At 42.9% G+C, this 12,941-nt stretch overlaps 1 protein-coding gene across 1 annotated transcript; it reads right to left on the reverse strand.

Moving 5' to 3' along the window:
- Nucleotides 1-1,445: 1,445 nt before the first annotated feature.
- Nucleotides 1,446-11,191, reverse strand: LOC133362644 (zinc finger protein ZFP2-like). Its single transcript, XM_061581562.1, has 3 exons — nt 11,174-11,191; nt 9,124-9,298; nt 1,446-2,310 (listed from the first exon to the last, which is right to left on the reverse strand). Exon 3 carries the CDS (start codon nt 2,280-2,282, stop codon nt 1,974-1,976), a length of 309 nt encoding a protein of 102 aa, XP_061437546.1. The 5' UTR covers nt 2,283-2,310; nt 9,124-9,298; nt 11,174-11,191; the 3' UTR covers nt 1,446-1,973.
- Nucleotides 11,192-12,941: the final 1,750 nt, after the last annotated feature.

Consider the following 12,941-nt stretch of genomic DNA (forward strand, 5'->3'; position numbering starts at 1 on the left):
TTTAAAGTTGGGACGAAAAACGGAAATGCCTATTCCCACCGCGGGGCTCGGGCGTGCCTCCCCAAAAACGTCTCGACAACCCCACTGTCCGAGAGCCATAACCCCCGCGAGCGTACGCGGACTGACGGACAGAGACAGACAGACAAAAATTAGTCTTATAGGTTAGATGAATGATCCGACTATGCTTCCGATTTCAAAGACAATGAGTTGCATCAGAGTCAGATGCTTCCCGATTCACAAAAATACCCTTTGACCCGCATCACAAAAATAACAGCTCTCACGTGAGCTTTTGTAAAGGTTACCACCAAAACAGACACTTTGTCCTGACCATTTTGACATAATACACAAAATGTTGCATGTACGTACAGAACACACAAATTCTTTCAATTGATTCAAAATAATCAAAAGGCACATTGGCAACATTTTTTATTACTATAATGAAAGTACTGCATCACATTACAACGTATTTATAAGTTGATCTCTGACAAGATTAGGCCTATATGTGCAGCATTCTTATAGAGGGAAGCCAAGTAGTAGTACATTCTCTATTTGTTGCAGAGGTTCAAGGTTCAAATCCGACTGGCATATCAATCATCGCCCAGACTTACAAGACTCATATCCACAATACGGCCAGTGAACGGTCACCCTTGTGGCACACAGGGGCAGATGCCCATTATGGGCACCCATCGAGCGTCTACGATGTGATATGATACAAAACACTTGAGTGACTCCTGGTTAGAGATCGACCCAACCCACAGGTTCACAATACTGGCCACTCTTACACTGCAGTTTGAACCTAGAAATTGAGGTGTTCAACTTCACATATATTCATTAGAAAGGCCTGTGACAAAGGTGCATCCATTGGAGCTTAATTGTCTCAAGCTTGCACATCTACCTGGTCTCCATTGACTTTGTATTGTGTAAGAAGTCCACCCACACCTCACAAACTCCTGGGAGTTGCCTCGCTCTGCCTCACAGTCAGAATTTAGTTCCTGTTTCACACTGCCTCCATCTATGTGAAGGTCCGATTTTGGAGTTGAATAATCTTCAAATTTAACCTTCCTTCTACGCTCTTCACTGTTACTTCTTCACATTCACTTTCGCCTCTGTTCATATTTCACCTTGATACCTTTCAAAGTGTCCAGGCTGGGATTGTCTTCTGGTTCTTGTTTCATGAACAATGGGGTCATGCAGCACTTTGGCTTTCACAAGCTGATTTCAGATTACACTTCTTGTGGATTTTCTGATGCGTGCGTGTTCTCTGGTGTTTTTTAAGATTTGATGAATGTGCAAACGCTTTCCCACAAACACTGCACTTGAAGAGTTTCTCTCCTGTGTGTGTTCTCTGGTGTCGTCGAAGAGCAGATGAATCTGAAAACGCCTTCTCACACACACTGCACTTGAAGGGTTTATCTCCTGTGTGTATTCTCTGGTGGGTCTTAAGATTTGATGACATTGCAAACGCCTTCCCACACAGAGTGCACTTAAAAGGTTTCTTTCCTGTGTGTGTTCTCTGGTGTTGTTTAAGAGTAGATGAATAAAAAAATGCCTTCCCACACACACTGCACTTGAAGGGGTTATCTCCTGTGTGTGTTCGCTGGTGTCTTTGAAGATGTGATGACTGTGCAAACGCCTTCCCACACACAATGCACTTGAAATGTTTCTCTCCTGTGTGTGTTCTCTGGTGTCTTTGAAGATGTGGTGACTGTGCAAACGCCTTCTCACACACAGTGCACTTGAAAGGTTTATCTCCTGTGTGTGTTCTCTGGTGTGATTTAAGAATGCATGACAGTGCAAACGCCTTCTCACACACAGCGCACTTGAAAGGTTTCTCTCCTGTGTGTCTTCTCTGGTGTGATTTAAGAATGTATGACCGTGCAAACGCCTTCTCACACACAGTGCACTTAAAATGTTTCTCTCCTTTGTGTGTTCTCTGGTGTGATTTAAGAATGGATGACCGTGCAAACGCCTTCTCACACAGTGCACTTGAAAGGTTTCTCTCCTGTGTGTGTTCTCTGGTGTGATTTAAGAATTGATGACTTTGCAAACGCCTTCCCACACACACTGCACTTAAAAGGTTTCTTTCCTGTGTGTGTTCTCTGGTGGGTCTTAAGATTTGATGACTTTGCAAACGCCTTCTCACACACAGTGCACTTGAAAGGTTTCTCTCCTGTGTGTGTTCTCTGGTGCTGTGTCAAGTTTCCAGTACAATCCGTGCTGTTTGCATGCTGGTCGCATTGTTTCCTTCTTGTACTGAACTGCGCTGAGTGCCTTTGCTCCATCAGGCCAATTCTGCAGAGAGAGCGTCAGCTGCAAACAGAAAAGCATGTCCACACCATCTATGTGAGTATTGAGGCACAGAGGAATGCATATATACACAGTCACACATGACTTACACATCTATACATATTCATATTTTTATGATATAGTGAAAGAGATTCCCCAATTCATCACACGGCTGTTAAGGCACACAATGCGAGGGCAAATGGTCATAAATATGCCTGGACACCCTAGTGTCTTCAAAATTAATGTTTACCAAAAACTCCAAGCACACAATTTCGGTTGTCTAGCTACGACAGGAATATTTAAGAAAAAATTAACCTAGCAAAGGCTTTTGAAAAGAATACTATTTGTATTATGCAGAAATGTATAAATTAATGTTCATTTGCAACTTAGAGGTGTGAAGCCAGGCTCAGATTAGCTTGAATGCGAGGATGAACAGATTTAACTTCAGCTGCATATGTGCTGTGTTAATTTCCTGACTGTTTCCATTCTTATGAAAATTTCCAAAGCAAAACTAAAATAAACTATATTTATGATTTAACCTCCATGTTCAATCGAGTCAATATACTTGACAGCAAATACAAACTTCACATGTTCATACACTTGCATGGTAAAAAGGTGGTTAAATTTTGACTTAAAACTTTCGTGACTGCAGGAATTAATATTCTTTGGTTATTTCGGTAAAGTCAAGTAGATAGAAAATAATAATACAAATAAAGTGAATAGAAGAAAAAAAACGACTAATGTAGACTGTAGCCTGGTTCTTAACCTCGGTGAGCGCAGAGCTAGGATATTTTGCGCCCAGGGACGAACTATAAAATTGGCGCCCCCCCCCCCCCCCCCGTTTAATCACATTTTCCTATTACATCGAATAAGGAATAACAATTTTAATGAAACATTGTATATAAAGAAGCAAATTTATAGAAATTATATTACATGGCTCACTCAGTCACTGTCGTAGACTGGTTGACATAGTCTACAAAAGATTATTTTTTCTTGATTTCACTGTCGCAAACTGGTCAATCACGTAATCAAAATATGTTTTTTCCAATGTTTTTCTTTCAACGCTAAGAAGAGCAAGATCGCTGAGACGATCTTGTCCCATTGAAGCACGCAAATACGACAAAATAAGTTTCAATTTGCTGAACGACCGCTCACAGCTTGCAATTGAAACTGCTACTGTTAATAAAATTTGTAGTGAAATTCGCAAATATGTCGTCTCCATAAAACACAATAAAACCAAGAAGATCCAAAGGAGTTTCTGGTAGAACTTAATTCCGGTTACCGAGCAGCATTTTGCAATCTGTCGGTGTCATAGAAATTTCCAAAATCTGTGCAATTTCGACGAATTGCATCGACATCTGTGCCAGTTCTCCCGGCATCTTCCGACGTCACCTAATTCTTCTGTCCACATCGATCCCCCAGGCTGTGCATCTTGTTTTGGCGTTTTTTACAGCAACTTGGCTCAAATCATCACGAAGCTGGACAAATTCATGCTCCAAAGATTCAAGATCAGTTGCTGCTTCCTTGAAATTCATAGTAGGACCCTGTAAGCGCTTACATTTTCCAAGAATGACATTCCAGAAATGTAATAAAACTATGAAGCAAAAATTTAATACGCATGCCTGTAACTGTTCTGCATCACTTCTGGTTTCAGGCGTCATAGTTACGTCCTCCGACAATTTGTCTAGCAGCCCTACTAGTTCATCCATTCCATCATAGAGAGCTTTAACAGCTTCTGATCATGCACTCCAGCGTGTTTCAGACTCCCGCTTTACTGTGATGGGCACAGCTTTTTTTAACTCTTCCCAATGAATTGTTGAACGAGAGAAAAATATATACTTTCAACTGTTCCAAAAAACGTGACGACAAGTGGATCCTGTTTAGCTGAGTGTACTCCTGCTAAGTTTAAGCTGTGGTTGTCACAGTTGACAAACAATGCTCTGTGATTTTTGTCACATATTCGTTGTTGAAGGCCGGATATATGCCCAGTCATCACAGCAGCATTGTGATAACATTGTGCCCGATAGTCGGCTAGAGGTATGTTGTCAAATTTCAGTATCTCGACGATGACTCTTTCTAGGCTTGCTGCATCTTTTTCATGTATCTCGATATAACCTAAAAATGATTTTTTGATAGTTACTTTTTTAGTTTGAAAATCCACATCCACAAATCTTATGACCTGAGAAAATGTAATTACATGCAATGTAGGCTGTGTGTGGCGGGATATATAAACTTTTAGGTTGAGGTGTAGATTTGCGCAGTAGTTTCAGGCTGCCGCGCCCGCCGCATTAAGTGATAATGTAACGTTGTAAGCCTCATTTAGGCGCCCCTTTACCTTGGCGCCCGGGGACATATGTACCCCCCTGCCCCCCCCTAGCTACGCCTCTGGGTGAGCGTACTGGCAGTCTATAATGTAGACTGTAGCCTGGTTCTTAACCTCGGTGAGTGTATTGGCAGTCTATAATGTAGACTATTGCCTGTTTTTTGACGAGACCTTTGCAATGGACTAGACCTTGGTGATGGACACTCACAGCTTTGTATGTAAAAAAAGTCCAGGCAGCTTCCACATAGTGTTACAGAGCCTAATGAAAGAATGCTGCTAGACCAATTTGAAGTGAGACTTGGATGCCAAACCAAAGCTGGTCATGAACACATTAACCAGGTATAGGAGCTCCTCCACCACGTGTAGAACAACCTGATTATTCATGGAGAGCTGAGCAGGTGCAGTGCTGTATGACATTAAATTCCCAGGGAGGTGTTCTTTGGGTCTTTCGGTAAAGTCACGTCACTTAACCGAAAGACCCAAAGAATATTAATTCCTGCAGTTACGAAAGCTTTAGGTCAAGATTTTTCCCAGGGAGGTGATCTTTTTGTAGAACATATGCAAGGCCCCATTTCGTCATGGAATTCTCCAGGTACAGAACACGATTCTCCAACTCAATATCATTGAGTAGCCATGACCAGATCATCAACATGCATAACATGGTTGACCAGCAGGGGAAAATCCCTTGACTATAACAGACATTGATTAGCGTATCATTGTTACTGTATCAAATGCATTTTTTATAGGGTCGTTGTGAGCTTCTCAAAACACAACTATATGCAAATGCTACGTAATGTAATGCATGCGGCTAGAGGGAATTTCGGCCACAAGCCAAATTGAACAAGAAAGGGATCCGACTCCTGGTCACGCAACTTTAGATGGGCCAGCCAAAATCATAAAAATCCTCAACGATTGTGAGAAGAGGCAGAGACATCGAAAACCAAAAACAAACCAAAACCCCAAGCCTCTGTATGGTACTATAGGCTGTAATTACACCAAGAAAGCAGAGATCTAGTTTCTGCTGAAAATCCGTACTCCTGTACTATAGCTGATGGACAAAAAATACAGCAGCCCCTTGAATAGCGCGGAGGTTACATTCTTGGAAAGTGCCGTGCGAAAGCTAAAATGCCGATATTTAACATTTAAGCCTGACCTAAATAATGGGGTTAGGTAAACGGCATATAAAATATACATTACAATTGAAATAAGTACTGTACTGTATTCCCAATAAACTAAATTACTGAAATAAATGTGGAGAAACCGTATACAAAACATTCCAAGATGAGTTTAAATGTATATAAATAAAGCAGACTTTGTGTTTTTTTGAGAACCAAATTGCGCCAACACTATGAAACAAACACACATCAAAAATTCCATGCGTACTCAAGGGTAAGTTATGTTTTTCACACAATTTTTAGCTTACCTGTTCATCATCAACACCTGTAACACCTGCACACTCCAACACCCCGCCGCTGCTATATTTTTTCTCATTTACCACATTATCCTTACATATTATCAGGCCTGCATTTTTGCCACAAAATTAATTAACTTCCAGGTCCTTATTGTCCTCTCTGCACACGCACGGCTCACCTATAATATACTGTAATATTTCATCATGGAACCTTTTCCAGTACTAAAATATGAGAATAGGTTTTCCCCGTTTTTCTGGCAACAAAACAGGTGTTAAGATGTTAAAACACCAAACTGAAACCTTTAACAAGGAATCATGTGTGCATTAACCACAATACTTGTGGTCAGAATGCAAACAAAAACACTCTGATAGAAAATGCATGGTCTGCTGCTGAGGCAGACTGTTTTAGAAGGTTTGAAATGGGTGTAGCCCAAGGGTCATAAAGAAGTGGCCGGGGCAAGTGATGTTAACGTAATAAATTAGCATGTTAATGTGAAATCGAAAAGTGGTGCAATCCAAAGCGGCCTCCCTACAAGACAGAGAAGGAGCGAGGCTCTACCTGGGTAAACAACAACTACCACCACGACAACGATGTGAACTTCTCACTTCGGATCTCAGTGAGCGCGCATTGAAAATAAATCACGTTTGCTAACACAGAGCGCATGCCCGGGATACACTGCCGAGATCATCGATGACCTTGCCGCCGAGAAAGTTCAGCAGCATCTGACAAGCACAACGGGGTGTCAGCCAGATGCGAACTGCCCATATCCCCCATTTAGCACCCTTGCCGAGCACGCGCACGTGTGTGTGAGAGATTTGCTAGCGAGCGTGCGGAATTCCGACGGCTGGGACGGGATAGCACCATTGCAAGTCTTCTTCCAGAGGAGGAGGTGAGGGGGGGGGACGAGGGAGCCTCCGGGACCCCGTGAGACAACCCCAGGATGGGTGGCAGGGATACAGACCGGTATAGGAGATAACGCAGGCCATGTGACCCAAGTACGCGAGGAGGTAACCCAAGTACACCTGAATGTGACCAAGCTGCAGTCTACAGCGGAGATAGTCCAGTCCGAGGTGGGAGGGCTACGCTCCATGGTCGGGGGGCTAACCAGGCGAGTGTCTCAATAAGAGGCAGAACTCGAACAAATGCGCACTGGGAGGGTAAGGGGAAGTAGGCAAGGGGCCTCTTATGGAGCCACCGCCCTTCCCCGTGCGTGCTATCTATGCGACCAATGGGGGCATCTCGTGAGAGACTGTCACCAGATCGCCCGTGCGAGAGAAGCACCAGGGTTAAACACCAAGGCCTCCTCTTCTTGGTTCTTTCGGTAAAGTCACGTAGAAGGGAAGTAATAAAATAATAAAAATAAAACATAATAAAATAATTCTCACACGACGTTTCGGCCACAACGCAAGCAGCCGTCCTCAGGTGAAGAACATGTCTGTCGATAAGACAGAGTCTAAATGACACGTCTTAGGCTTGAAGTGTCTATTTAAGCTGTGAAGGAGGAGGAAGAGAGCCTTGACAAAAGAATTTGCATTTGAAGAGGAATTTAGCATATTTATGGGAAATTCAGGAATGCGAAGTGCTAATTGTGAAATGCGTGGGAGGTGGGCGGGGGGTTTTCAAAGTCATATTATGCCCATGCATTATGCAGGATTAACAGCATCAAAGGGAGGGGGCAGGGGCAGCACCAACAAAGGGAAGGAATGTGAATAGTATGCAGCTGCAGCAACCAAACAACCACGTAAAAAACTAAAGTATAAACTTCATAGTATCATCAGTATACTAAATATCCTCTCTAATAAGCTGAGCTACTAACAGTAAGTAATCCATTACAATTCTATGTCGCAAAAAAATATGCTTCCAGCTAAACTTTTTCCCTTACATCAAACAGGTCTGACCCGTACTATATGCTGCCATAGACAAACCCAACATTAAATTATATACTGTATTACTATACACCACCCTATACCTTATACATTGTTATATTACACTATGTATTATTCTACCCACCCTAATGTATATCACACTGCTATATATTCACTATACAATTACGATACTATATATTACTTTGTACATTGTATTAGCATATAAATGTTATGCTATTTGTTATTATACACTGTACCATTGACCGTCGTGTGAAAGATACTAAGAGGCAGCAACGAAATATGATAATGGGAGAGTAGCAGAGCAAAGAATCCATTCCCTGCATAACATTTATATGCTTAATACAATGTACAATGTACAAGGTAATATATAGTATCGTAATTGTATAGTGAATATATAGCAGTGTGATATACATTAGGGTGGGTAGAATAATACATAGTGTAATATAACAATGTATAAGGTGGTGTATAGTAATACAGTATGTAATTTAATGTTGGGTTTGTCTATGGCAGCATATAGTACGGGTTAGACCTGTTTGATGTAAGGAAAAAAGTTTAGCTGGAAGCATATTATATTTTTTGCGACATAGAATTGTAATGTATTACTTACTGTTAGTTGCTCAGCTTGCGTTGTGGCCGAAACGTCGTGAGAATTATTTTATTATGTTTTATTTTTATTATTTTATTACTTCCCTTCTACGTGACTTTACCGAAAGAACCAAGAAGATGAATCCCTGCAGTCACGAAAGCTTTAAATCGAAACCAAGGCCTCCATAAAGAGGTTGACCACGGAGGGGTTGCAATTGACGTGGCCCCAACACAAATAAACTGTCGTGATAATGGTGAGCGAATGACCCCCACGCAGATGCCGACAACAACACCCCAGAATGCGGCGACTGCGGGTGACTGGCTGCGGGAGCTGGTGGCAGGAATAATGGGGGTCACGTCGCTCGTGGAAGGGCAGGTGAACAGGTGGCGTACCCAGATTCTGCTGGACACGGGGGCAGTAACGTCACTCGTGAGTGCAACACACGGCAGCGTGGTTGGGGTTGACGTGGGCCGCCTACAGGCCCCGGATCGTGCGCTGCACACTGCAAGTGGAAGTGGGATGGGACTGCTGGGGAGGGTCACCCTTAAGGGTCGCCTCGGACACCAGGTGTGTAACCAGGAGTTATACGTGTCGAGCGTGTTATGCCACGAGTGTATTGCAGGTACCGACCTCCTGGGAAAGTTGGGGCTCAGCGTGCAGCCACCGTGGAGGGCAGCGGGGAGCGGATTCCTTTCTTGGGACAAGAGCCGGGTTGCCCTCGCTTCAAGCCCGTGGCTGCTATCCTGGCGTCGGCCGTCACCGTCGGCATTGGTGTTCCACTGGCTTTTCCGTTTTTCTCCCAAACCTAAACTCAAAATATATTTGGTGGTGGTCAAACATTCCAATGCAGGACCCTCCTGAAACATAATTTTTAACTGCTAAGTAAGAAATTAAATTGGAAAACCCTCAAACACAGTACGCTATTTTATTTTACCAGGTGAGGCCCACTGAGCTGCATAGTTCTTTTTCAGAATCGACCTGGACACAAATGATAGCTCAACTTAGGTGGCTTATAATATGGAAATGTTTTGCAGCCAAATTCTCAAAATGCATGTTTCTAAATGTGGAGAAAAATCAATGCCACTACAGGGAGAGAAAGAAAAGAAAAAAAATTAAACCAATTATAAATGCGTCAGCGTTGGACTCAAACCCACGACATCCTACATACCATGTGAGGTAGTTAACATCTCGCCACCACAGCACAATACATCACACACACACACATTACAATGAACACACCGACTCCCTCTCCCTGTACACACTCTACATGCGTGACTCACTCTCAAGCACTCGCCCCAAGCGCACCTCTCAGCTGCTGTCCCCAACTCCTCTCCCCGGTCTGCTCTTGGTGACGTCACCCGCCAGACAAAGGGGGGGGGGGGAGCCGACTCTGAGGGTGACGTCACCGCACAACACGGCCGCTCCCCACACAACACACACGGGGTACACTCACACACAGTAAAGTACTCTCACACAGAGTACTCTAATACAGAGTAAACACACGGAGTACACTCGCACACACGGGGTAATCTCACACACGCAGAGTACACTCACGCACGTAGTTTACGCTTGCGGAGTACACTAACACAAATGAGTACACTCACTCACACTATTTGTTTTTCTTAGGGTCCTTCGATTTTTTCCCTCCACATTTAGTAACATGCATTTAGATTATTTGGCTGCTATAATCTTCCACGTTTAAAGCCATTTCGTTAAGCTATCATCTATGGCCAGGTGGCTTCTGACAAAAGATCTAACAGCTCTGTGAGCCTTGGTTGGTAATATAAAAATAGTTTACACCATTGGAACCTCATTTGCCAGTAAAAAATATGATAATTGTTTTTTTTTACCCTTTTATCTGGCAACAAAACTGACACCTTTTTTATGAGGAGTCATGTTTGCATAGACCACAATACCTAGTCATAATGAAAACAAAAAAAGATAACTTTGATAATGTATGCACTGTCCTTGAAGTTCATTGGTCCACACACGAGATAGCTTTCCTTAGAACCTAGTCTCACATGGTGTTGGACCAGATGACGCCAAAAGGCGCACAACTCAAAGACAATGCACCATCAGAGAGAGACTCTTGTTGCCAGATAAAAAACCAATTATCAAAATAGTTGTTCATCGGTCTAAAGGGTGCATCAGCAAAACCAACTCAGCAGAACGCTCCTGTATATTTGCAGTTTCCCCGTGGTCGCGTGGAATTTCCTCGGGTTTTCCTCTCCACATTAAGAGTCAACATCACCACGCGTTTAGAGTATTTGACCGACAAACATTTCCACACGTTTGATAAGCCACTTTGTTGTGGGAAGGTCGCTTCTGAAAACAAGAGCGGTATAGCAGCTGAAGTGGGCTTGGCTTAGGTAGGATAAAAACAACTGTAGAAATATTTAAAAGAAACACATTTTCACAGTGAGCCAGATGAAGACAAATTAAACTTAAGCAGAGAATTAAAGCAAATGCAATCAGGCGAGGGCAGGAGGCAAGGCCCAGCATGGATAGGCCCCGCGTTGTAATGTTCCAACCTGGACATCGATTCCATCCTCGCTGCTACTCAATTGATATCCCTACGAGAGACGGAGCGAGGCTCTACCTGGGTAAACAACAACAACAACAACAACCACCACAACAACAAACCACCACAACAACAACCACCACGATGTGAACTTCTCACCTCGGATCTCAGTGAGCGCGCGCGCGGTGCAGCAGCTTCCGGATACATCGTGACGTCACGCGGCAGCAGGAGGTGATATGACGTCACTAGCGGGGTTCACCACACAATCCCCTCCCCCAACGATCAGCGGTGAAATTGAATAAATTATGTTAATGAGCCGGGCCCACGTGGGGTGATTGGGCTTGGCTGCTGAACCCGTCGCAATAAACTCGCGACGGTAATCCTGAATCAATTATGTTAATGAACTGCCAGTCAAAATCGCGGCGGAGGGGGTGGGATTGAATATTTAACACGTAGGCTTCGCGACCAATGTTATTCATAATCAACGATTTTTGGGTTTAGATCGCGTTTATTTATAAATGTGTCGTGACCCTCCACCACCCGACACGGCCAATCAGTAAAAATGTGTCACGTTGACAAAGACAAATAGTTCACTGCTTTAGCCCACCGGTGTGTTGAAGCAACAACATTTACAATTTGAGTACGACGTTTCGCTGGTAATTGCAACCAGCATCATCGGGCAATTCGCCAGAATGGTGAGGCTCTCCTGTGTCTCCCGTTCTTATATAGAGCAGCAGCAGGGTGACGTCATCATTAACTCGTTAACTCATCAGGTGCAAAGATTCAAGGGGGGAGTGATTGTAATTATATACTAGATTAGTAATCAGGCTATTGTTACGATGCGAGTTGTAGATTAGTAATCATTTGGAATGTGTTTTATTGTGATTATGCTACATTAGTAATCAGTTAGTGGTTGTTTCCCTTATAAGTAATTGTAATGTATCTTATTTAATAATACGCTTCCAGGCCGCACTAAGCCTGTAGCTGTCTGAGCGATTAAGTTATTTCTGTTTCTCTCAATTTCAATCGATTCTCTAATTAGTCTTTGCCAGTAGTAACTAGTTTTACACAACACTTCCACGTTGTCAAAATCAATTGAGTGTCCCTGTTGGCATGCATGTTCTGCTACTGCCGACAGTTGTGTTTGTGATAGTTTAATATTTCTCTGGTGTTCTTTTAGTCTTACACTAACGTTACGCCCTGTTTGTCCAATATAACATCTGCCACATACACAATTAATCCGATATACACCTTCTGTTGATAATTTAGGTAATTCGTCTTTAGTGCACGTTACTAGTTGTTGAATTTTGTGTACTGTACCAAATCTTACTGTAATGTTTTGCTTTTGCAAAACACGGGCTAATTTATCAGTTACTCCTGAGATAAATGGTATTTTTATTGTTTTAATAATCTGATCGCTTTCAGCAGTGTTGCTTTGCGATCGTGATTTGGCTTTTAGTGCTCTGTTAATTTGAGCATTATTGTAGCCATTCTGTCTTAGTGCTTCTTTAACATGTTTAATCTCTCTCACTAGACTTTCACCATCTGACACTGTTTTAGCCCGATGTATGAGCGTCTTGATAAGAGAGGATTTCTGAGCTGGGTGATGATGCGAATCTGCATTCAGATAGGCATCAGTGTGCGTTGGCTTTCTGTAAACGCTGTGTGTTATTTTACCGTTTGGGCCATGCCCAAGTAAAATATCCAGGAACGGGAGTGTGTTATTCACCTCCATTTCCATGGTGAACTGAATGGCCGGGTTTTGTGCATTGAGATGATTTAGAAAATCGTTAAGTGTATCTTTACCATGTGGCCAGACAACCAAAGTGTCATCCACATATCTAAACCAAAAGGATGGTTTTAATGTGCTCGAGGCAAGTGCTCTGGTTTCAAAGTTTTCCATGTACAAATTTGCTATAGCAGGAGA

The sequence above is a fragment of the Lethenteron reissneri genome, unplaced genomic scaffold (assembly GCF_015708825.2).
Source record: "Lethenteron reissneri isolate LAM-NWPU_2019-01 unplaced genomic scaffold, ASM1570882v1 scaffold_1562, whole genome shotgun sequence".
In the NCBI taxonomy this organism is placed as follows: domain Eukaryota; kingdom Metazoa; phylum Chordata; class Hyperoartia; order Petromyzontiformes; family Petromyzontidae; genus Lethenteron; species Lethenteron reissneri.

Coding starts and splice junctions, on each gene's coding strand:
- LOC133362644 (XM_061581562.1), bottom strand. CDS start 2,282: ATGGAGCAAAGGCACTCAGCGCAGTTCAGTACAAGAAGGAAACAATGC.